The following is a 26715-nucleotide window of genomic DNA, read 5'->3' on the forward strand; positions in this document are numbered from 1 at the left end:
TACAGAAATTGTTTCTAGAGGCTTATTATAATGGTATTAAATTTTTCAATAGAGCCCAGCTTTGCAATTTCTGAATATGAATACATTTTATTATCAGTATTAATTACAAAATACCTCCTTTTACGTCATATTTCAAGTTAGCACTCTAAGAGTATATGCTTTTGTTTCACCCTAACCTTTTAAACAAAGTAATTATTGGGGGGAAGGAGGAGTAGGGGAGAAGGCAGATGAAGAAAATGAATAATATCTTCCCAACAGGCAAAAGATACTTTCGTGCATGCATATCATATAAGAATCAAAATGCCAAAGGATATTGTTGAAGTATTGCTTTTTTAAAAATTTAACAAATACTTGTAAGTTAAAACATTTTATTTAACTACTACTCAACTTACAGATAATGAATTAAGAAGCAAAGTCAACGTCTGTAATAAGAAAATAAAATCAATGATTTATGCCCCCTTTATGGGAAATTTGACAAATGGAAGGAAGGTCTAATTTTATACAGAAATATAAAGTGTATATTACACAGATCAATGTTAACTAGGAAGTATAATTCTTACTCTCTTCTGGAGTGAGGTCTGGGTATACCTCTTCTAGGGCAGCTCGTAGCCTTCGCTCATCCACGAATGGCAAGAGAGCAACACCTGGGAAAACAAGTGCAAATGAACCACCCCTGCTACCAGGATCACCCAAATTCCAATTTATCATTGGTCGAAATCAACCTTTCTAGTAGAGTTTCCTTGCTGATACAAAAACATTTTGGAATTGAACTCTTATTGTCTCATTAAGCCAAAACTCAGATGCTAATATTTTCCATGTAGTGGCAGAAGAAAAAATTCTACATATTTTCTCTTCTTTAATGGCTTATATGGAAAATCATGTTTTCTGAATCTTAACTCCATGGTGATAAAAATTTTAAATAAATGAACAAATGGCTACCTAGATACCAGTATATGTTCTCACTTTAGTTACTAAGATGCCCCCAAGCAAGCCAGTTACTCTCCCTAGGGCTTAAGCATGTCCTTTCATCTTTCTAGTACTTGGTTTCATCTTTTGTAAAATGAGAGCATTTCAACTAAAATACTCAATTCTGTTCAACCAGAATTCAAGGATCTCCTCCTGCTCTAAAATTCCATAGTATTCTTTTTACATTTTAAAGCCTACTAATTATATACAAAAAATTTTTAAAGACTTGCTTAAGTAACTTGGGGGCAGGGGATAGAACAGAGGCTATTCATTTGGGGCTTAAAATGATCCTCTGGAGTATGCTGAAATTAAGGGCACTTATTTGGACCCAGATGCATAATTTTTGAAGAAACACATCACTAATACAATGCTATAAGAAAAATATACAAAGTTATTGAAGCATATGCATTTTCTGCTATACACAGTATAGGTAGTATTTTGGCTAAATAAAAATTTTAAGATACACAGCAAAGACAAATGCTAAATAGTGTTAAATAATTCTGAAACTACTGCTACTCAAAACCACTGTTATTTGTGACTATTCCCTTTAAAATTATGAGAAATGAAAAGGTTTCCAAGTCTTAATTATTTAGCTACTGCATTTTCAAAGTTAGGAAACATGTTCAATTTTACTACCTAGTAAGATATATTGTTTTAATTTTTAAGATAAGGTCTCACTCTGTCACCCAGGCTGGAGTGCAGTGGCATGATCATTTCTCATTGCAGTCTCAAACTCGCAGCCTCAGTCTCAGACTCACAGCCTCAAGCAGTCCTCCCACTTCAGCCTTCTGAATAGCTGGGACTACAGGCACATGCCACCACCACAACCAGCTAATCTTTAAAATTTTTGTAGACATGAGGTCTCCTTGTGTTACCCAGGCTGGTCTCAAATTCCTCGTTTCAAGCAATCCTTCCAACTTGGCCTCCCAAAGTCCTCAGATTACAGGCGTGAGCCACTGCACCTGATCTTTTTTTTTTTTTTTTTTAAGTTAAAAAGAAACTAAGTTCTAGTATGAATTTTGAATGGCCTAAAAGAGTGATTTTAAGGATCTTAATATCTCACATGTGAGTCAGGTTATTTCAATTACTGGTAAACACATGAAGAAAACCTAGGAAATTGCTAAAATATTATTTAGTCATACACTTCAGAGAAATATTTCAAGGGGAAACTACAGCATCATGTAGCTTGTTTTCTACCCACTACATTTAAGATATATATATGTCCTACCCAGTACATATATATATATATAAAAAACCATGCTATATATTTATATATATATAATACATATATATAATAAGACTTTTCTACAGTATCAATTCCAGAAGCTAAATCCAATCAGTTAACAATATGAAGTGCTACTCAACAGCAAGGAAGTTACTAAGCAATAAATTAGCCCTACTGACCAGCATAGAAAGGAATGCCTTACATCCAGATATGACAGAGCTGGAGTGAGCTGATAGTAAACATGAGAATAGCAGCTACTGTTTCTGAACACTTCTTATGTTACATGCATTATCTCACTGAATTCTTTCAATACCCAGAGGGAGCCCAAGTAGTGGTAATAACTTAGGTATTACACAGTCACTTCAAACATGAGCTCAGTATCAGACTTTCTGAGTTCAGGTCTTAACTCTGCCACTGTGTGACTTGATGGACTTAACTTAAATTTTCTATTCATATATAAAATATACAGCAATCAAAACTACTATACTATATATCTATATAGTACTAGGCAAATGGACCAAAACGATCTTGCCTTTAAATAACGTATGTTGGGCCCAGTGCGGTGGCTCACACCTGTAATCCCAACACTTTGGGAGGCCAGGGCAGGCGGATTACCTGAGGTCAGGAGTTCAGGACCAGCCTGGTCAACATGGCAAAACCCCACCTCTACAAAAAATACAAAAAAATGAGCCAGGTGTGATGGCACACACCTGTAATCCCAGCTACTCAGGAGGCTGAGGCAGGAGAATTGCTTGGACCTGCAAGAGAGAGGTTACAGTGAGCCAAGATCACGTCACTGCACTCCAGTCTGGGCGACAAAGTGAGACTCTGTCTTTAAAAAAAAAAAAATTACATATAATGTTGATAAGCACAAGTTTAAAAATGTTGAAGTATCCAGATATATTTTATCTTCCATTAAGATGTACTCATCCAGGTAAGAGTTTAAGTATTATCATTACTTTCACTAAGTAAGTTTTAAAAACATGTATGAGGAAGAAACTGTATTTCCCAACAGTACTAAATTTTACCTCAAGAAAAGTGTGTTCTCGCTACTGAGCTAAGTAAAAATATTTATATAAAACATTGTATAAAATACAAAAATATTTGAGGTCAAAATTTAAACCCATCCTAAAACTCATGTGAAATCTCAAGGGACCTTGAATAAGAATAAAGTTGGAGGCCGGGCGTGGTGGCTCAAGCCTGTAATCCCAGCACTTTGGGAGGCCAAGACGGGCGGATCACGAGGTCAGATCGAGACCATCCTGGCTAACCCGGTGAAACCCCGTCTCTACTAAAAAATACAAAAAAAGCTAGCTGGGTGTGGTGGTGGGCGCCTGTAGTCCCAGCTACTCAGGAGGCTGAGGTAGGAGAATGGCGTAAACCTGGGAGGCAGAGCTTGCAGTGAGCTGAGATCCGGCCACTGCACTCCAGCCTGGGGGACAGAGCGAGACTCCGTCTCAAAAAAAAAAAAAAAAAAAAAAGATTAAAGTTGGAAAACACAATTTCTGACTTTAAAACTCACTACGAAGCTACAGTAATTATAACAGTATAGCATTGGCATAAGAACACATAGCTCAATGGACTAGAATAGAAAGCCCAGAAATAAACCTTTACATATATGGTCAATTAATTTTCAACAAGAGTGCCAACTTATTCAATGGGGGAAAGAATAGTCTTTTCAACAAGTGGTGCCAGGAAAACTGGATAGGCACATGCAAAAGAATGAAGCTGGACCATTACCTTACACCATATACAAAAATTAACTCAAAATGGATCACAAACTTAAATGTAAGAGCTAAAACTGTATAACTTTTAGAAGTACACATAGGAAGAAAGATTCATGATGTTGGATTTGGTAAAGATTTCTTGGATATGACACCAAAAGCACAGGAAGCAACAAAAAAGATAAATTTGATTTCATCAAAATTTAAAACTTGTGTGCGTCAAAGGACATCATCGCAGGGTGAAAAGATAATCCACAGAATGAGAGAAAATATATGCAAATCATATATTCAATAAAAGATTAATGTCCAGAATATATAAAAAAAACTTCTATAATGCAAAAAACAAAATCAATCCCAATTCAAAATTGGGCAAAGGACCTGAAAAGACATTTCTCCAAAGATTTAGAAATGGCCAAAAAGCAAATGAAAGGATGTTCAGTATCACTCATCATTAGGGAATACATATCGCCACCACAGTGAAATACCATTCACACCCATTAGCATGGTTATTACTAATGAAAACAAAATAACAAATGTTGGAGAGGATGTGAAGAAATCTAAACTCTTGTACATTATCTTACTTTTCCCCTAGAGTTAAGTTATATTGAAAATATCCCGTCAGTGAAAGAAATAATACATACCACAATGACAGAGTTGACAAGTCACCTGCATGTTTATATACTTATCTACTTAATAAACCCAATGATTTAATAATTTACTTATTTAACACACACAAATATATATTTGCTTAATTAATTTACTTAGTACTTTTATATCTCTCACTGTCCTATGTATCTTCTCTCTCTGCTTTAATCAAGACATTCTCCACAAAGCATCTTGAAAAACCCGAATCTCCAATCCATTTAACATGGAATAATACATGATCATGAAGCACACAACACTTATATAACCCCAATGGGTGCATTTCCATGATCATTCCACTGAAGTGATATGATACTTCCGCTAATACATAAATCAAGCCAACTCCAAAGCCTCATGATTTTTCAATTCGTAAATTATATTATTTATTCCCCTTTGTCTCAAGACTCTCTGTAAGCCATTTCATTGGCCATTCCAACCACAGGGAACAATAAGAAAAAAACGAAAATATGATTTTACCAAATGTGTTTATTACCCTAGGAAAATGTTTGGTGGAAGAAAGGGTTAAATAATTTGCTGCAGGATGGCTTTAGTGTGAAACAACAGCTGGTTTACAGTGTAAGAGATATTTCTTTATTGTATTTTACATTCAATCATCACATATTGGTTGAGTGGTAAACAACACCTTAAAGTTAGTACTAATTTTATATAGCCATTCCTACAAAATCTGTTAATGGAATGAAAAAGTAGCAGGAAAAGTAATGATCAACATCAAGTATTTAAACTAAATAAAAGTTTCTGGCATATTTTTCAAAAGTTTCCATGGCGTATACGTAAATCTACATATGGACACTCCTGTGTTTCTGTATTTCTCAGCAACCTCAAAAGGTGATAATGAGCTACTGACCACTGAATGTAACAAGCCCCATTAATTAATCACAAAGGAAACAAAAGATGTAATTATCAACCTATTTCAACCCAATTTACTGCTTCTAAGAATGTTATAATTAAATTTACTATTAATCATTGCTAATCCCAAGTTGGATGGAGAAATATCAATATTTCACATATAACTCTTAAAATATTTACCTTTTAAAGTATTTATTTATTTATTTATTTATTTATTTATTTATGAGACAGGGCCTCACTCTGTCCCCCAGGCTGCAATGTGGTGGTGCAATCATGGCTGCCTGTAACCCAGACCTCCTAGACTCAAGTAATCCTCCCACCTCAGCCTCCCAAGTAGATGGGACTACAGGTGCAAGCCACCACGCCAGGCTAATTTTTGTATTTTTTGTAGGGATGAGATTTCACCACGTTGCCCAGGCTAAAATATTTATCTTTTACAGAATTCTTTCATTTCAAAAATTATGTTTGCTCATAGTTTTACCAGAAAAGAACATCTAAATTTTACCTTGCCATGCATATTTCTTCCCATTCAAATCAATAGCAAAATCTTCAGGATAGAAGTCAATTATACTAGAATCCTGTATCAGGGAGAAAAGTAAAGAATCAAAACAGAAGTCACACATCTCTGTTATAAAGAATTTGATATGACTTTCATTCAAGTATAAGGTCTGATGAAAGGCCGGGCGCAGTGGCTCAAGCCTGTAATCCCAGCACTTTGGGAGGCCGAGGCGGGCGGATCACGAGGTCAGGAGATCGAGACTATCCTGGCTAACATGGTGAAACCCCGTCTCTACTAAAAAAATACAAAAAAAAAAAAAAAACTAGCCGGGTGAGGTGGCGGGCACCTGTAGTCCCAACTACTCGGGAGGCTGGGGCAGGAGAATGGCATAAACCCGGGAGGCGGAGCTTGCAGTCAGCTGAGATCCGGCCACTGCACTCCAGCCTGGGCGACAGAGCGAGACTCCGTCTCAAAAAAAAAAAAAGGTCTGATGAGAAAATAAAGTGCATTCCTTTTTAAAAAAATGTTAGGAGATATTAGGTCATTAATCCCAAGTAGAGTAAAACAAAATGAACAATGTTATTTTAAAAGATGAAAAGAAAAAGCATTATTGTAGAAGAATTTTAGAATTGACAACTATGGGCCTCAGGCAAGCAGAAAGTAAAGGGTTTACGTACTCTAACACTTCCTACTTCCTGGCTGGGTCTCACTCTTTCTAGCTAGCATACAAAACAAGTTCACAGGTGATTTTGGGTAAGGCAGTCTCCTCATCTCTGGTGGCTACCATATATGGCTGGAACAAATAAAATTAAAGACTTACAGGTAGCTAGAGAACAAAATGACTGTTATAAAAATTTCTCCCCAGCCAGGTGCAGTGGCTCACGCCTGTAATTCCAGCACTTTGGGAGGCCGAGGTGGGCAGATCATGAAGTCAGGAGATCGAGACCATCCTGGCTAACACAGTGAAACCCCATCTCTACTGAAAATATAAAAAATTAGTCAGGCATGGTGGTAGGCGCCTGTAGTCCCAGCTACTCAGGAGGCTGAGGCAGGAAAATAGTGTGAATCCAGGAGGCGGAGCTTTGCAGTGAACCAAGATAGTGCCACTGCACTCCAGCCTGGGCGACACAGCGAGACTCCCTCTGGAAAAACAAAACAAAACAAAACAAAACAAACAAACAAACAAACAAAAATTTCTCCCCAAAACAAACCGATCTACTATGTAGGGCCAAAGAAAGCAGGAAATATATGTGTGTTTGGAGTAAAAAACATACTTTCTTTCTGTACTTCACTGTTTTAACTATCAGCTGCAAAAGCAATTGTAACTAATAGTAATAAAACGTATGACAAAAATCCTGTCACCCACACATTCAAAATACTGAGACTCACAGGATCACTCATGAGCTTCCGCCATGATGGAGGTAGAAAATTACCACTTGCAGCTGGAAAAACTCCCATAAGTTGTTCCAGTGGTTTAAACTGAAAAAAAAAAAAAACAATGTTAAAAGACCCAAGATTATTACCTAATCCAAAATTCTATAAATTTTATGACTTTAAGTAATTAAGCTTACCGGTTTTGTACCCTTCTCAAAATCAGATGGCATGTCTGCAATGCCTTCAAAGTCTGAAGCAAATGGTGCATAATGAAATGGATAATACCACTTCCAGGAAGCACAGCCCTAGAATCATTAAAAAGTAACAACAAAATAAAAAACCTATGTTAATGATGAACACAATTAAAAAAAACAAAAATTAGACTGTTAACCTATAATACTCTATTCATAAAACACATGACTTTTGGTATATATTCCAAATACTGATCTTTTCCATGACTCCTAAAAATTGTTTAAGTTTGAAGTTTCTAATTCATATCAATGGCTCTTTGACTTTAAAAATACTACAAAGCATCTTTGAAAAATCAGTAGTTACTGCCAAACTTCATATTCACAAACACAATTTGGTGAAAATTTCTATCCTTAAAATACATTTGGTGACATTTCTTTCCATCTCTAGAGCTGTCATCATCAAGTAAAACCAAAAGCAGTCACAGCTGACATTTACTGAGCATGTAAGGTGGTACAAGACATGATTGGAACAGCGGTTGAGAGTAAAATAGCCATGAGTTTCATTTTAAAATTCACCATCATATTTTCACCTGACAAGTTTCTTTTGACTATAAAAACACGTGAGTAAACACACCAACAAGAAAACAAAAGCAAGTTATACTCATAGGAAAGATATCTAAGATGTGTTCTGACAGTGTCTAGTAAATTTAAATCTTGACAGTAGGAGAAAAACATGCAAACAGAATACTTAATAGTCAATACTCAGTGCACTGTGTTACTGTCTACTTGTCAACAAACTTCATCTATTCCCAGGTCACACCAAATTTAACTTGGTTTGCTCTCTAAGCACAAAACCAGATATTAACTATCAGTGTTACAATCCTCAATATGTCTACCTAATCTCTCACCAATTATCAAAACGTAGGATACAGGTTATTCCAATTAGAATGTGCTTCATGTATCATCACTATATTATGAAAAGGGTAGCATTCAAATTCCTTTAGAATTCTTACTGGTATTTTCCAGGCTTTGTCCTCTGTTCAGTCATTTAGTGACTATCAATTCATTACTCAGTTAATTTTATACTCCAATTTAAAAAGCACTAACCTTTCATCATCTTAAAGTGCAGTCAACCACATTCTTGATGCTGAAAATACTTTTAACAAAAATTAGCTTTGTTTCTATATTAATATCTAAGAAGCTTCCAAGTCTTCACAAATAAGTATTTACAATTATGGACTTCTGAATAGTGAGCTTTAAAAAATGAGCCTGGGTTTGTTTTCAGGATCCAGCTCAATAATACTATTAGTACAGAAATTACCTGGCTGGGCGTAGTGGCTCATGCCTCTAACCCCAGTACTTTAGAAGGCCGAGGCAGGCGGATCACGAGGTCAGGAGTTTGAGACCAGCCTGACCAACATGGTGAAACCCCATCTCTACTAAATATACAAAAATTAGCCGGGCGTGGTGGTGCGCTCTGTAATCCCAGCTACTCATGAGGCTGAGGCAGGAGAATCGCTTGAACCCGGGAGGCAGAGGTTGCAGTGAGCCAAGATCACGCCATTGCACTCCAGCCTGGGCGACAGAGCAAGATTCCGTCTCAAAAAAAAAAAAAAAAATCACTATTTTTCTTAAATGATTAACTACAAATTCAGAGGAAAATATTCTTTTTGTACCTGGTAATAATATCTAAGAACCCAGCAAAGTCCTTCAACGTACGACTGCACAACTTTCCGACGGAATTTCTCATCAGCTGCATCCACATCAAATTTGTTCTTGTAGTACCGCTGCTTCCAGCCAGCTTCCCATAACCTAAAACCAGGCACAGCTCATGTATGCTGAATTAACACACCTTCAGTAACAGGCTGTCTACCAATTTATACCCCAAATCAATTTATATTTAATATCCAGGGGAAATGTGAAAGAGTTAAACAGTCATGCTAACACAGATTCATTTAATTATTTCTAAAAAGTCTAATTTCATAGGATTTATTATCAACTTAAAGACAGTTAAACACACCCCAATCACTGATTCTGGTAAGACCATTATAAAACCACATTTTAAAAATGTTAGTGAAAAAGATATAGAACACGTTTGCTCAAATTTTACTACTACTTTACATGTTTCTTTGTACAATTCTAAAGCTACATGTTAAGATTCAAATATTGAAGATATTTTATATAGTTCAAGTTCCTTAGTTTGTTAAAATATATTTAAACCATACAAAGAAAGTCAACTAAATTACTTAAGACTCACACAGGTAACTTTTTTAAATGTAAAAAATAAATTTATAAAAGAATAATCTAGACATTAGGCAGAAATTATGTGTATACCTACTCTCTCTATCCTTGCTTGGGCCTTATCCCTCTTTCAGCTAAGAGCTGTTGATGGCTTAAGGAAAGGAGATAGAGATATATATAGAGAGACATACACATTCTATATCTCTATATATCTATGTATACATACACACACACAAACATGTATGTTATGGTAAAATCTAGAAGCAGGTCAATGAATCCACTAAATTATCATTCATCACTGAAAATACAATGTGACCAACCACATTTTCACCCAATGTATTTTTTTTTTTTAAGAATCCATTTCTTATTCTCTAAGATTTAACATTTAAGGAACATGAAGAAGCCAAAGAACACTTTTAAAAACATCAGAACAGATCAAGAACATCAAGATGATTCTTCATTTAGGCCTCTTTTCCACGTGCCAGATTTCACATATTAATTGCAGTCATGTTTCAGAATATACCATATCAGTTTTAATCTACCCCTCCCACAACACAAACGATTCATAGAATAACAATTAGAAATACCCTATCCATAAGGTGGATTATCACTATTTTACAGAAAATATTAATGAAAAAATGCTAAAAGCCCCAAGCATTTCTTGGTAGAGGCATTTTCACCCTTAATTATCCTCTAGGATTAAACAATAAAATACTAAACAAATCAAGTTACCTATTAAACTAGTATTGATCATGATGGCTACATAGTAAACAAAACCAAAGACATGCTGTGAGAGGAAAATCCAAAGTACAGAAAGTAGAGGATAGAAACTAAAGATATACAGAGTAAGTAAATGTTCAATCACAAGTAGACATGGATTTGAAATCAAAGGATGTTAGAAAAATGCAGAACCACACATGACCCTTGCAAAGTTTCTAATCATAAACACAAATCACACACTTTCCATGTCCTGCAAAAGAAGCATGAGCTGTAGGTGACTACTGTCTTGTTTACCTTTGAAATAGATCGTTTTCCTAAATTCTTAATGAGCTACAATTATTGAGATTGTTGGCCTTTTGCACTTGGAGCCCACGGTTCAAATCTGGATTTAATTACATGAGAGGCTGTTAATCTTATTATATAATGATCTCAAACTTCAGGATGAATTAAAGAATCAGCTTCCTATTTTAAATTTGAAGTATACAGTTAAAGGGAAACTCCTCTCATGAAATACAATTGTGCATATGCAAGTTTGTAGTTTTTAAAAAACATACATATTGATCTCTTAACAGAATGATTTCTGCATATTTCATTTTGAGGAAGAACTCTTTCAATTGAGAAGACTAAGGCAACCTATATTAAGTGTCTAAGTATAACTGAACTTTCTAGGTTAAGCAGCTTGAAAATTTAATCAGTCTCCAAACAGCAACATTCAGATCACATAGTCAGAGCTAAACACCTCATGTCTAGCCGATCTTGTGCCTGGTCTCAGAGGGAAAAGTGGATTGGAGGACGAAAGCCTGCACGCATACTAATCTAGACACTTAGGTTTAACAGCTATAGCTTACACATCTCACTGGAATTTACTGACTATTCTAACCCTCCACATTAATTACTGATGGATAAAAAGATCACAGGCAAGCATCTGAAGGCACTGCTGCTCTAAGCTAAATAGCATTAATTAGACTGCATCTATTTCAGCAATTTGCTAACAAAGTGCTACCAAAAAATGGCTTCACCTGACGTTATCCTCTGGCTCAGGTTCACTGTCACTGTCTTCTGCTTTTCGCTTAATTCCTCCTATTGGAGACGGGGAGCCATCAGATGTGAAACTCGTATTAGGAGATATTGAAGGACTCTGCAGATAATGATGACATTACAGAAGAAGGATTTCATTATTCATTTTACATAAGAAGGTACATCCAACCATCACTACTTACCGTGTTTCAAGTAACATTTTTAAAGCTACTACGTAGAGATGGTAAATATATTTAGAAAGTACAGAGACTGATCTTGCTCCATTTCACTTCTCCTCAAAAGAAGTAATGTAATACTCAAACTTCCCATGCTTAAACTGAAAAGAATTAACACTATTAGGGCAAAAAAAAAAAAAAAAAGTTTCTGAAGCAAAAAAAAAGGTTTTAATTTTATAGATTTTTAAAAATTATAGTACTCGAATTTTATTTTCCCTTGGTGGTTCACACTCATTTGTGACAATCCACTGTAACAATTCCTGCTAGGAATTCACAATCATTTGCCACCTACCAAATGGCAAAGCTATGAGGGGAAAAAACATACATATATTTTATAGATATGTATAGTTCTATGTTATATATAAAATGTATTACATATATAGCATATAATATACAATAAAATAGATGTAATAATATATCAAATAGTCAATGCTGGTGAGAATGCAGTTAAATGTTTACTTAAGTCTTCAACCTAGTACAACCACTCTGAAAAGCAAGTTTAATGAGACTGTGTTAGAAAACTTAAATTACTAGCCAGGCGCGGTGGCTCAAGCCTGTAATCCCAGCACTTTGGGAGGCCGAGACGGGCGGATCACGAGGTCAGGAGATCGAGACCATCCTGGCTAACACGGTGAAACCCCGTCTCTACTAAAAATACAAAAAACTAGCCGGGTGAGGTGGCGGCACCTGTAGTCCCAGCTACTCGGGAGGCTGAGGCAGGAGAATGGTGTAAACCCGGGAGGCGGAGCTTGCAGTGAGCTGAGATCCGGCCACTGCACTCCAGCCTGGGTGACAGAGCGAGACTCTGTCTCAAAAAAAAAAAAAAAAGAAAAGAAAACTTAAATTACTTTATATGTTCTGTTTTAAAAGTCAATCTATAAATACAAATCTATTAGTCATCCTAGAAAAATGCAGATTTTATTAGTATTTCAAAGACTTAGCTGTCACTTTAAATTCAGTATTATCTTCCCATTGTACCTAACTCAATTAACATAATAGTTTAATTTTAATTAACATATTTTAATATAACTAACATTTTAATATTTAATCTAAAAATTAAAAGAAACTCTTCTGCAACGTTAGTTACTCAGGCTAAAGGACCACATCACCAAAAACATAAGGGGCAGAAACATTTCCACAGTCAAGTTTTTCTTCTGTTACTCACAGTGTATTAGCTATTTCAAGTAAATTGAATTTTTTTTAAACTGAGAGCACAGAAGGCCATTTAAATTATTTAACAATTACAGTATCCACAGCATAAACACAGTTCATACCACGGGTCAAGAAAAGTTAACAAAATACGAAATCATATTTCACATAGAACTTAGAGCACTTCTCTTTTAAAAACATATAATGTCAATGTTATTAATGAAAAGGTACAGACAATACAGTCAAAAAAAAAACCCCAATAAAAATAAATACAGGAAGGCACTGTTGTACTTGGAAAACAAGGCAGGTATTACTGTATTTTAGTTATACAGATCTGAGTCTGAAATACCAAATTCAACCTTTACTGGCTGTGTGGCCTTGAACAATTTATTACTTAACCTCGTGGGCCTCATCTTAAAATGGGGATGATAATGTTCTGTTTCCTTACAAGTTATTGCAAGGATTAAATGCATCAATACATGTGAAAGATAACTGGCATGCTGCCTACCTGGTACATGGTGGTTAATCATTCAGTAAGTAATCACCATTGTTTTTTCAACACTACACTAATCCATTTCGATTAAATTATGAGAGCGACATTCCCATTAATTGTCTACAGAGAAGTTGTGTAAAACGCAAACTTTAACAAAATTAATTATTGACTAACAAGATGTAAACTCTACCTTTAGAAAACAAAAATAATAATATACTTTCTAGAAAAAAATGCTGTTCACCATTTAATGCTAAATCTCCACTGCTCTGCCTCTACCAACAAAAATATTCCTTTCTCAATATAACCAGATTCATATAAATTCAAATTTCTTCTTAAGCTGTTTTTTAATCAAATTAGATATAATGAAACCACACTGAAGAATGCTAAATATAAAACCATATATATAAGGAAATGGAAGCTATTTAATAAAACACTAAGAATGTTCATCATCAGTAGACAAGTACTAGAGACTACAACCCAACAGCTCAGAAAAATAAAACAACAGAAATCTGAAACTTAAATGGCTCCCTTTAAATAAACTGGTAATTTGGCTTCAAAATTTCCTTAAATTTAGAACATTCTAGGTGAAAATCCCACTCTGCAAAGATTCGAATTCCATACCTCCTCTATATAGAAATAATTGTGGCAAGGGGAGTTAACTAAGACAGAATCAAAGAAGCAACCTCATCACCAATCTCCCCATTACTACTCCTGTGGCAGATGTTATCGATCTACAGTCTGGTCCTGCAGCGTAATCCTACGAGCCTGAAGGTAACACTGGAATCCTTCTTGAAGCAACCACAGCTGGCAAATTTTAAACCTGCCTGCCTCCCAAGATCAAAAAGAAAAAGTACTCTACCCCCAACAGGGCATATGACAACACCAGTCACTCTCAGTTCTGCTCTGCAGGTATGGTAGTCACTAAAATCTTGAATGATGGGCATCAGCTATTTCCGTTCCATATGATCATCAATAGGATAACTAACAGAATAACAAAAATTAAACATCCAAGCTTATTCAATTTCCTTGGATATATCATAGCAAAAGTGTATGTTCCTTCCTCTACTGTTAGATCAGGGTCTGTTCCCTCAGCCCTGCTGCTGTCCCACTGGGTATTCTGAGAGCTCATGGTTTATTTTCACTACAATAGGAAGGTGGTGGACAAAGTACAGCCTTGCAGGATAGGTTGATTTGCTTCCGGAGTTTGGATTACCAAGTTCAAATATGGAAGAATACAAGGCAAATAAATGCATGCAGTTGCTGAGTTCACAAACAGGGAGCAACCAGAGTTTGAATAGTAAGGGCTACCTTAAGATATTTATTCAGATCTATTTCATGCTGAATTGGAGAGCCAGAGCTTACACCTAAGGAATACTATTTTGCAAAATGCTCACAACTGCCCACTGAAGGAAAGGGGAAATAAGGGAATAAAACCCATCCTCCTCCTCTTGCCCCAGCTTGGAGACATATGGATGTCCCTTGACAAGGTTCTAGTACCATTCACCACCCTATTCTTTGGAGAAGGGGGAAGTAGCGTGTTCTTTGGAGAAGGGGGAAGTAGCGTGTTCTTTGGAGAAGGGGGAAGTAGCGTGTGGTTCATCTGCATTACAAAAACACTGCAGCCACTTGGCTTATTTTTGAGACAGGGTCTCACTCTGTCACCCAAACTGGAATTAGCTATCTCTTTATATTCGCATGTTATCAACAATCCTACATGCTTTTCTTTCACATCATTTGGATATTTTCATATTGATAAAGATGGACTTAACAGAACTAAAAATATCTCAAGGAAAAGCAATTAAGAAAAATTATAAAACAAAACTCCAGGCTGTGATAAATTTCACACACACATCCCCCTGCAAGAGGCATGTGATATTCACCCCTTTTAAATACCACATAAAAGTAAGCCACTTACAGAGTTATTCTGCATCCTCATTTCATAGGCTGCTTGTCTCGGATTACTGGCTACTTGAGAACCTGGTGAATTTCTTGAACCCAAGGCATGAGGAGTTAATATTCCACTAGGAGTGAAAGCTGGTTGATCTCTCTAACATAAATGGAAATGAATGCAGAAATTAAAATTAAATCACAACACAGATGACACAAAGAATGCAATGGAATAAAGTCCAAACTGTAAGCACTTTACAAAACCCACTAAAAGACCAAATGATCTTCATTTTAATTACAAGGTTGTCTACACTTTGATTTGATGGTAACTTATACCTTCCAAACAATAGCGTATAATACTTAATAACTCTGCCCTGAAGTACATATAATACATTGTCCTGAAACATAGAGAAAATCTTTCAAGTCTCATTATGCTAATCCACTGCTTTTTACAATTACAGAAAACATTCAAGACACAATTTCAGGCAAATAAAAACAATATAATTTAGGTTAAAAAAAAGTTGAGTTTGAGTTATACTTAGGAAATACAACTTTTTAAATTTATTTATTTATTTTTGAGGCAGAGTCTCACTCTGTTGTGCAGCTGGGAGTGCAGTGATGCGATCTCAGCTCACTGTAACCTCTGCCTCCCAAATTCAAGCGATCCTCTCACCTCAGCCTCCCAAGTAGCTGGGATTACAGGTGCACATCACCACACCCGGCTAATTTTTGTGGAAATACAACTTTTATTTACCTTCACCTTGCTAGAATTTAACTCTTTATTTCCAATTAATTAGATATAATTATAGCTAACATAGGTGATAATCTTGGCTGACTGATAAAAGATACTGACTAAAATAATAATATATAAGTAGAAACCAAACAAGCCCCTCCCAATCTAAATGATTTTGAACCCACTGCAACAATAAATAACTCTACTTTTCTCCCTTCTTGTTTCCTGAAATTGCTTAATTCTAACAAAACGTAGTAAAAATCAGTCCTTAAACTCCACAAGCTTGAAAATCTAGTAGGGAAGATAAGAAAACAAGAACTAAAGAAGTTAAATGTCTACAAAGCATTATGCAAGTAGGTAAGAAAACATGTATCAGAGGTAGGAAGCACCAGAGTTAAAAGAAAGGATTGCTCAATCTGTACTATGAGCATAACCAAGAAGGGAGGCCTTGTAGAAAAGGTAAGATGTCAGTGAGCTGCAAAGTCAGAAATCCATTCAGATGTTACGAATGAACACAACACTCTTAGCAGGGACATAGTGTATTTAGAAGACAACAGGGGATATGCTGGACAGCTGGAATTCAACGAGATGACAGTGTGCTCTGAACACCAAACTAAGATAGAATTGGATTCTGAGGGGATTAAGGAGTCAGTGGTGCTTTTAGAGCAGAGAAACAAGTTTAGAGTGTTATGTTCTAGAAAGATTAACCTGACAAATATGTAGAAACAAGAGTTTCTACAAGTTTCTACAAACTTTCAAGGGGATACAAAAGATTGACCATTTTTACTTAAAAAACAATACTTGATTGCTGTAAACCATTCAAATAGCTAAATGCCACCCACCTCTCACCTCCCAAGTGTATCCCTTCAGACACCAGAGCCTAGAGGACCTTCTTTAAAATCGACACCAGTGTTCTTTCTACAGGTAAAAAGGCAATTGGGTGGACACTTACGTCCCTGACCAAGTCCTACTGGACAAAGAATAAAGCTACTGTAATGAACATCTTCCTCATAAATTGTAAAATTACGCTATTGCCAATCTCATGAAATCAATTAAAACTCACCTTCATTCTCTTTCTTTTTTCTTTCTGTCGTCTTCTAAAACTGTCCTAAAAGTATAAAATCCACATATTCTGTCAAATAATTACACAAAAATGTCAGAGTTAAGCATTACCAGGAATGATTTGGGAGACAACTTAAGTTTTAAAGGACGACACCAGAAATCTAGGTATATGATTAAACCAGGCAACAAGACTATATGTTCAAAACGCTGCTTATCAGAACTTAACAATAGAAGACTGAATTTAGAAACAATTTAATTGTTCTTGGTAATTCTGTTCAGAAAGCTTTTGAATCATTTCAGGAAAATGCAAAGCCATTACAAAGACCCTTGGTTTTATCCTGGAGCAAACAGGCTGTCAATATGGAGAAGACACAAGTAAGTTTAAAAAAAAAAAAACTCAACAATTCTTAAGGTTTAGTTGAATGTAGTTAATAACTAAGGTATCCATTTTTTTAAAAATCAGCAAGACAATTTAATTAGACTCTGTTACCTAAAAAGGGCTCTTACTCTGTAGCGTGCATGGCACAATAGAGAAAAGAGAGAAGTGGGACTCTATGCAAACATTATCCCCCACCCCGGCCAGATTCCATCAATCCAATGAAAAAAAGGAAAGAAATTCAGATGTATGCACAGCTTACTACTCTGTGCCAATTTAATTCACAGGCGAGGGTCTAGCCCACGTTGATTCTTTCCCCCTACTCATTTCCAAATTGCAGCCATGGTTTCAACTGGACAGAATTTTGTGTTCACCTTGTTCCCTACTAACCCTGGGTCATTCGTGGGCCTCCCATGCCCATGCCCAAGTTTCCCTGAGTATCAAGGAACTGAAATGACAGCTAGGGTGGCCACAGCTGCTGTTGTAGCCTGAAACAGGGGTCAGTGGATCCTATACTGACGGTCATCCTAGTAGGTACACTTCCAAGTCAGTCCTACCAACTGCAATATAAGGCCTTAAGGAAATTGGAAATTGGTGCTTTCTGCCAGGCAAAAAGCTGAATGCTGGATACTTAAGTCTCCTGCTCTGAAGTGGAGCCCAGGAGATCAACTACCCTAAAATCTCCTCTGATGTAGAAACCACTGATTTATTTAATCAAGCTTCTGTCCCATCTTCAATGAAACTTCTCATGTGTAGGTCACCAATGACCTGCAGACTATGAAATCCATTAGTGAAACTTCAGTCCTTATCTGACCAGGATTCTTTCCTCCTTGGATCACAGTCTTCACTTGGCTTCCAGGAAGCTACACTCACCTGATCTCCTTCCCTCTTGCTATGTCTTACCTCCTCAACTCCCCAACTTCTTAACCCATTTATGCCGGAGGCTGCAAGTTTTTTGTGTGAAAAATCACACCTTGGGGATGACCTTGAGCAGTAGGATATAAATAACTCCCACAAGCTTATCATTCCAATAATGTAATACTGGGCACAAATGGGTTCATGTTGGTGCTCCCCTGGGCCAAGTACCTCCACTTTTCTCCTCCCATGGGAGTCATCACCTGGTCTCATGGCTTTAAACACCATCTACATGCTGATGGCTCCCCAACCAGGGCCTCTTCATACTTAGCATCTCCATTTGGCTATCTCAAACTTCACATGTCTGAAATAGAATCCCCACCCCACCTTTGCACCTCCCAGTCTTTTCATGAGGGTTGCTCAAAACATCTTTCAGTCTTTTGTCACCTTTCCTTCTCTTACACTCTATATTGAATCCATTTGCCAATCCCACTGGTTCCACCTTCAAAATATGTTCATAATCCAACTGCCTCTGATCATCTCCACTGCTACCATCCAGGCTCCCTTAGATTACTGTAAAAAAGGTTCCTCACTGGGCTGGGCTCACGCTTTGACCTTTCCCTCCACACAGTACTTCCAACATGGCAGCTGGAGTGATCCTTTTATAGTATGTGTCAAATCTTGTCACTTTTCTACTCAAAACCTTACACTGATGCACAATGAAGTTAAAAGTCCTATGATGACCTGTTGGGTCCTACCAGACTGGGCTCTCCATCTCCTTTCTGACTTCATCTCCTACTGCTCTTCCTTTGCCTCCTCTGCTCCTTCCACAGTGGCTGCTTGGTGTTCCGTGAAATCCTGAGTATGCTCCCGCCCCAGGGCCTTGGCACTGGTGATTCCCTCTGTCTGTAAAGTGCTTCCTGCAAACATCTGCACAGTGTGCTCCCTCACATCCTTTACATCTTTAATCAAGGTCAGCTGTCAGAGGGGCCTTCTCTCGCCACCTTTTTCTAGAATTGTAATGCCCAACCTCTCCCTTCCCAGATGCTTCCTCACCTGCTTTAGTTTTCTTTGTGGCACTTATTCTCTAACATTTAATGAGGTTTACTTAGTTACTGTGTTTATCTTCCAGTTTACCCAAGAGAATGTAAACTCCATGAGGGCAGGGATTTCTGTCTGCTTTTTTGTTTTTTGCTGTATCACTAGCACTCAGAACACTGTCTGGCACATGGTAAATACTTAAGTATTTGCTTAATAAATGAACAACATTTCCAAGATAAAAGGCAAACATCAAAGCTCATATAATAAAAAGCAACACATTTCTTGCCTAAATGCTCAACTTTAATAAGCAATTTTTTTTTCCTTTGGAGACAAGAGTATCACTCTGTCGCCCTGGCTGGAGTGCAGTGGCATGATCCCGGCTCACTGCAGCCTCCATCTCCTGGGTTCAAGTAATTCTCCTGCCTCAGCCTCCCAAGCTGCTGGGATTACAGGTGCCTACCACCAAGCCCATCTTAAATTTTTGTATTTTTAGTAGAGATGGGGTTTCACCAAGTTGGCCAGGCTGGTCTCAAACACCTAAATCCAGGTGATCTGCCCTCCTCAGCCTCCCAAAGTGTAGGATTAGAGGCATGAGCCACCATGCTTAGCCAATAACTAATATTAATTTATTCCTTTTCTACCATTTGTTCTGCTGGTCTGTTAAATGCCTATCTCTAAGGGTGGTAGTCACACACAAACAGAAGACCACCTGGGTGGACCTCATGGATCTCTCCCTTTTTTGTGCTATGAACTCCTTTGGAAATCTGTCAAATGCCAGGGACACACTTCCCAGAAAAATACATACATCTGGAAACTTTCCTACTGCATTTTTGAGGGTTTCCCCTGGTGTCCAATCATGCTGAAGGACATTTCATGACTTCAGGGACACCAACAAAGATCCAAAGCTTTAAAATGCCCTCTCCTGCCAGGTCAGCTGAAAAATAGTATTAATTAAATCTGTAACACTATGGTATCTACCAAATCCCATACTTCCTCCTCTAATGCCAACTTATGGTGCAGAGTCTGCTAACGAGAAAGTAGAAGGCTCATGTAACTTGAGGTTTTCAAACCAAGTGGTACAAAGTATGTAGCAGCAGATCAAGGGATGCCACTCTAATTGTTGAAAAAGTAGTTAAAAATGTCTGTTCCAGCTGTCATCTGATCATCCCGACAAAGCTAGTTCTGTAATTTGAATTCTATATGCAAAAAAACTCTTGACATCACATAAAAACATTACCAAGTACTGAAGGCTTTTGGAAAGAATGCTTACAGTCAACTCACTATGTTACATAAAATGATGCCCAAAGTTCTAAAAATAAGAGATCACTAGCTACAGTATACAAAGTTGATGAAAACAGAAAATAAGATTCAATGACACATTTTAATGTGTTGGGAGATCGTGAAGCAATGTAGCAGTAATATATGTTGTTATCTGCTTAAAATAGCTATGTGACTTTTATAAAAACCAGTTTCTGAAAGGATTTCCTTACTGTTTCTAAGAAGCTATTGATGCTTATTTTGACCACTGCTGGTCTCCCTTGCTACACCCGGCAATCACCCTCCAACCACTTTGCCTCCAGGTTGCTGCCCCTCCAATCCTATCAGCTCACCAGGGGCTCCCAAACCCTGTCCACAGACGAAGTGCCTGTCCATCTCACTGTGACCCCTTGAGCATGACTTCTCATCTCTTCAGGAATTTCCTTCTACCTCTCTAGAACTGGCTCCTCTTTCTCCTTAAATGTCCATGGTTCCCTAGACTTCTGTTAAGGGTACTTTTACTCCACACAAGCTCCCAGGGTCACACTCACAGTTTCAAGTACCTTCCATTAGTTAATGGTTCTCAAATCTCTTTTCAAGACTTCTGCCCTGAGCTTTACACACATTTAACAACTGCTTAATGGACTTTTCTCCTCTCAGGTGTCCTATAGCCCGTCTCATTAAACATCTCCAAAATGAAACTCCATTTCTACTTTGTCCCCACCCCAACCCATTCCACCCCTAGTGCTTGCTATCTTAGTAAATGGCACCAGCAAAATCCTAACTGCCCAAGCCAGAACCTGGACTTTTCATGTAAGCACTCATCCATAATAAGCAATTAATTTTCAAATGCTTTGTTACTTTATTTCCTTCTTGTGTTTCAATTTCTTACTTAAGAGATGCAGCTCTCCACAGATTCTACATTCTCCCAACCCTCTGCCCTGGCTGATATAATCCAACCCACACTCCCTACACTATCAATTCTTCTTGACCTGTCTTCCTGCCTTCAAAACATGACAGTCACTAGTTCGATCCCAGTAGTCTTCCAGCCTTGGTACCGGCATTTCAAATCCTATTGATTAGAAATGTGTTTGGATTTATATTCAGATTATGAAGACAGAAAAAAACATTACAATGCAACTCAAACAGGATACAATACACAGTTTTACAGAGGAAGCAGCACAACCTTTATAAAATAATCAAAGCACTGACCACTGACGATTACATTAGTCTTGACACACCATAATGATATAAAAACACACTCAAAGAGATTAAAAGTAATCACAGGATCATCATAGCCTATTAGAGACAGGAGCAATTTTAGCTACTGCAATAGAAACACTTTACCTCATCATCCTTTCTCTTTTTAAAAATGCTATCCTCAACTTCACCAACTGCTAACATGATCATCTGTACTCTTTGCAGATTGACATAACCACTTTCTGTAAGGTAACCCTGTAAGTGATAAAATATATGTAAAATGATCTTCTTATAAAAGCAAATACTTCTGTTTTGAAATCATTCAAGAATGAACTTACCCCAGTTTTGTGTACCACATTTTTGTATATGTTAACCAAACGGTCAATTGCATTTTCCCTGTCAGCAAGAGACAAACATTATACATTAGGACCATTATGCTTTAGGCACAGTAAAGTCAAGAAGCCTAAAACAGTAGTCTGAAAAGCTACACAAATGCACATACCTAATCTCTAACGACGGCAAATGAGGGAGGAAGTCATTTCCCACAAAGAAGCACATGAAAACCCAGTCATCAATGCTCCTCTCAACATCAAATGTGAATGGTAGGCTGGCCATGGTGAGTTCTCTTTCCAAATACTGCAACCAAAAAGGAATGCTGCCATTACAGCTATCAAAGGCACCCTGCTTTGAGTGCTGATTTCAATGATTATTGCTACATACCTCACGAAGAACATTAAGCCGAAGGAAGATAAACTCTCCTTCTGCACAAGGAAGACTATCGGCAAGTTCATCATGCTGCAAGAACAGGAATGAAGATGAAATAAGTCTACCCTACGTTCACTAATTTTTTCCAACCAAGCAAATTTTAAGGCTTTTTCTAACACAAGATCCATTTTAACATCACAAGTATTAAATTTTTAAAAGCTCACTAATCCATTTTAAAATAAAAATTACCCATAAAATCAACCACATCTAGACCAGGGGTCAGCAAACATTTTTTGCAAAAGGCCAGACAGTAAATTATTTTGGCTATTGGGAGACATATATGATCTCTGTTGAATAGTCTTTCATGTTTTATTTTGTTTTTAACAAGACTTTAAAAATGTAACAAACATAGCTCACAGGCCAAACCTGGAGGACTGAAGTTTGCCAACTGATGAGCTATACCCAACCAACCATTACCCCTTCCTTGTGAACAAACGTGCATAGATAACATGTATACTGTCTTTACTGTATTACTTATCTGAAATATGTACACAGATACATGTATACTGTCTTTATTGTATTACATATCTGAAATAATACACTATATTTTATTTATCTCTTTTTTCACTTAACGATGTCTTTGAAAGAGGCACCATCGTCTTTTTCCCCCCCATAAAGTATATGACTCAAGAGGCACCGTATTATTGAAACAGAAGCCCCTTTAAAGGGGACTGCACATAACCAAGTGAACCTAAAATACATAAAAAGTGGGAGTAACTTAAAAGTCTCAAGAAGCTGTAGTTCCTTTTAAGAGTATTTCAAACAAATAACTTACACAAACAAATTACAAGCTATGGGCATTACTATCTATGAGAACTAAGCCCGTGTAGATATAGGTGATGTCAGAAAAAGTGCTAAGTAGAAAGGATGAATGTGTGCATGTTTTTGAATGCAGGTATATTTTAAAGTACTTTAAAAGATACATCTCTATCGAGACTCAGACTCAAAAGGAAAAAAAAGAAAAGAAAAAACATCTCTGTGAAGGGTAACAGAACAAGCACATAAAAAACTAATCAACCACAATCTTCTCTTCATTTTAAAAACAAGGTAACTCAAATATTTAATGCTATTTAATTGTATATTTTAAAATGGTTGAAATATTTTATATCATGTATACTTTACTACAATAGATTTTTTTTTTTTTTAATGAGGCAACTACTATCTCAAAGTTCTTACCTTTCCCTTCTTTTCTCTTGGCAAACCTTCACAATCTTTGACCTCATGTCCAAACTGATTACAAAGACCACATGGTTTGGGCTTGTTTGGTTTGAATTCTTCTCTAATAATGGTAAAGTTGGGTTCATGTGTGGCAAGGCCAAGCATAATGAGATCAGCTATCAATCGACAATGAGAAAAACACTGAACAGTGAGTATTCTGAGAGGATTCTTACCATAAACTACTATGAGATGCCAACACAAAGAAAAGTCCAAATGAACACCCAAATGAGCAGCAAAGCCCCAAAGCCTGACACTTCCCAGTTAACAGGAAGTCCTCCAGATATGTGGACCTACAACATAGACTGCCACTAAGGATTAAACACTTCGGAAATTTTCCATTTTAAAGGTATGGGGAGTTAAAAGGTTGAAAAACGTAAAAAAGAAGAAAAGAAATTAAAGATCATTTATCACAGATTAAACAGCAACTCAATACTAGTTCCTTGTCGAACATAAAATAACCAAGGCATTCTGGAACTTCCAGGTAACCATGAATAATCCATTACTGCACACCAACCCATAGACTTGCTATGGTTTAATCCAAGAGAAGCAAATCCCAAAGAAGAAACCTACCATCTGCTCCACATAAACAATGATGAGTATTTGGGTCATGGTTAGGCTGGGCTAAACAAGAGAGAAACAAATATTTATATTAATATATTATATTCCACAAGAATATCACTTCATACCAAATATTTTCTATTCAATGGCTTTTTAAAAATAGAACATACAATCAAATATTGGTTAAGTAAGCTTTACCTCTTTGCCTTCTAATGTAATCCATGATTTTATGTTCTCCTTCACCAGGAGCACTAGCATCAGATAAAATAACCTATAAAAAAATTAACACTTTCAGCTTATCCCCAATTTTCTATAGGCACAAATATCAAATGAATTATATGTCTCAAGATAAACTGAGAAAAGTGTTACAGGAAAATTTTCTGAATAAGGTGGCTGGGTGGGTGGGGGTGTGTGTGAAACACCAAAACTACTTCATTGAAAATTTTCTGAATACAGTAGTATGTGTGTGTGTGTGTGTGTGTAACACCAAAACTACTTCACTGAACATTTTCTGAGTAAAGTAGGGGTGTGTGTGTCTGTGTGTGTGTGTGTGTGTGAGACACCAAAACTACTTCACTGATTAACTTACTACATGGAATAGAAAGGAATGAAATGTCTGGGTCAGACCTAGCCATCAGAAAAATTTATCATTCACAAGTTCCTATTTTCACTGCCATGCAAGGATATAGTGCTGGACCATATATGCCCCAAGAATAATCAATAACAGATATCTATTAAATATAATTTACCACTTTTCATTATTAGGGAAGCCAGCTTATGAACCTAAAATTACAAACAAATTCATTTAAATATTATTTAAATATTTGGGAACATAGCCATTTAAGGCAGCCCCACAACTTACTAATCTTGCTGTATTTTGATATGTAATAACGGAAATTTCCATTTAAAAATTACTTTCCTATATATATTTTTTAAATCATGAATCCCATTTTATGGCTTCATAGTGATGGCAAGATGACAAAATTGGCTTTAAGAGAAAATTCAGCTATCTAAAACCTAACCATGTAAGGATACCCCATCTCCAATAACCCTAGAAGCTTTTCTTTCCTCCGATAGTCAACTAGCATTTTATGAGGCAGGGCAGAAGGATAAATAATGTCAGTCATATCAAAGTACAGCCTTGAATGATCACCCTAATCTTTCTGAAGTATCAAAATGTGAAACTTACTGTCAAATTTTTCCACCCAGGGTCATTATTTAAACGATCAGCTATGTAATAGCGAAGGCATTTAGCAAGATTGTCCATGAATTCAGTTCCCTAAAACGATAGAAAGAAACAAATTAACCTATCATTTACGAGTTAGCAATAGCTAGCAAAGTATGAGACTACTTACTGGTGTAATACAGTTGCTGTCAAATCTTTCTTTTATTTCTTCTGGAGGAAGAAAGCCACCTAGAGAAAAGAGGCAACATTTTGTTCTCCCCATAAAAAGTGAGATACATTACTCAATATTAAGCCAGAACAACAAAAACAAAAAGTTCAAATACAAAAGGAAGTGAAGTCTTGTCATCCGAGGAACAATGTTCCCTCACTGGGAAGAAAATAAGATTCCATCTCTCAAATTTAAATTATTATTATTATTATTTTTTTTTTTTTTTTTGAGACAGAGTATCATTCTGTCACCCAGGATGGAGTGCAGTGGTGCAATTTCGGCTCACTGCAACCTCCGCCTTCCAGGGTTCAAGCTATTCTCCTTCTCCTGTCTCAGCCTCCTGAGAAGCTGGGATTACAGGTGCCTGCTACCACGCCTGGCTAATTTTTGTATTTTTAGTAGAGACAGGCTTTCATTGTGTTGGCCAGGCTGGTCTTGAACTCCTGACCTCCAGTCATCCGCCCTCCTCGGCCTCCCAAAATGCCGGGATTACAGGGGTGAGCCATCGTGCTCAGCCTTTTAAATTATGTTTTAACAAGACTGTAAAACAATATATGGTACACAAAATATATTATACTGTTACATAAAAATTATGAAGTTATTCATTCTGCAAGAGAATATATACACACACACACATACACACATATATACATATACACCAGTTAGGGGCCATATTGTTGTTAACAGTTCCTAAAATAAAGGTGCCTAAGATAAATGAGATTTTAAAGGCCAAGTTCATCACAGCTTTACAGGATAAGAAATACAATTATCAGACAGAGGAATATAAAAATCCTATTTTTTCCTCCATATCACTATTAGCTGCTTCTCAAGAAACAAATATATTTCATCACATCTTCAAAAAAAAAAGACATTCTTAAAATCAGAAACACTGTTATAAATACAAACTGGTTTTACAGTCTTAATTACAAGTTGCAGCTAAAGGAACTATATACTTGTACACTTCCAGCAAAATTAAAGTAATATAAAATGTATTGTAATTAGAGGCCTGAGGTGACTATACTATG

General features: G+C 36.7%; 1 protein-coding gene across 1 annotated transcript in view; it reads right to left on the reverse strand.

The window, feature by feature from the left end:
• XRN2 (5'-3' exoribonuclease 2) overlaps nucleotides 1–26715 on the reverse strand; it is a 90709-nt gene that overhangs the window by 36452 nt on the left and 27542 nt on the right. Inside the window, exons 5-21 of the mRNA XM_010369102.2 lie at nucleotides 25652–25710; nucleotides 25486–25575; nucleotides 24495–24567; nucleotides 24309–24359; nucleotides 23697–23854; nucleotides 22476–22550; nucleotides 22258–22391; nucleotides 22094–22151; nucleotides 21903–22010; nucleotides 17028–17072; nucleotides 15260–15391; nucleotides 11469–11587; nucleotides 9165–9300; nucleotides 7495–7602; nucleotides 7313–7402; nucleotides 5930–6002; nucleotides 561–644 (exon numbers count right to left, since the gene is read on the reverse strand). Of these exons, the coding sequence (XP_010367404.2) occupies nucleotides 561–644; nucleotides 5930–6002; nucleotides 7313–7402; nucleotides 7495–7602; nucleotides 9165–9300; nucleotides 11469–11587; nucleotides 15260–15391; nucleotides 17028–17072; nucleotides 21903–22010; nucleotides 22094–22151; nucleotides 22258–22391; nucleotides 22476–22550; nucleotides 23697–23854; nucleotides 24309–24359; nucleotides 24495–24567; nucleotides 25486–25575; nucleotides 25652–25710 (1593 nt within the window). The remainder of the gene's footprint in view (nucleotides 1–560; nucleotides 645–5929; nucleotides 6003–7312; nucleotides 7403–7494; nucleotides 7603–9164; nucleotides 9301–11468; nucleotides 11588–15259; nucleotides 15392–17027; nucleotides 17073–21902; nucleotides 22011–22093; nucleotides 22152–22257; nucleotides 22392–22475; nucleotides 22551–23696; nucleotides 23855–24308; nucleotides 24360–24494; nucleotides 24568–25485; nucleotides 25576–25651; nucleotides 25711–26715) is intronic.

The sequence above is a fragment of the Rhinopithecus roxellana genome, chromosome 13 (genome assembly GCF_007565055.1).
Source record: "Rhinopithecus roxellana isolate Shanxi Qingling chromosome 13, ASM756505v1, whole genome shotgun sequence".
Taxonomy (NCBI): Eukaryota; Metazoa; Chordata; class Mammalia; order Primates; family Cercopithecidae; genus Rhinopithecus; species Rhinopithecus roxellana.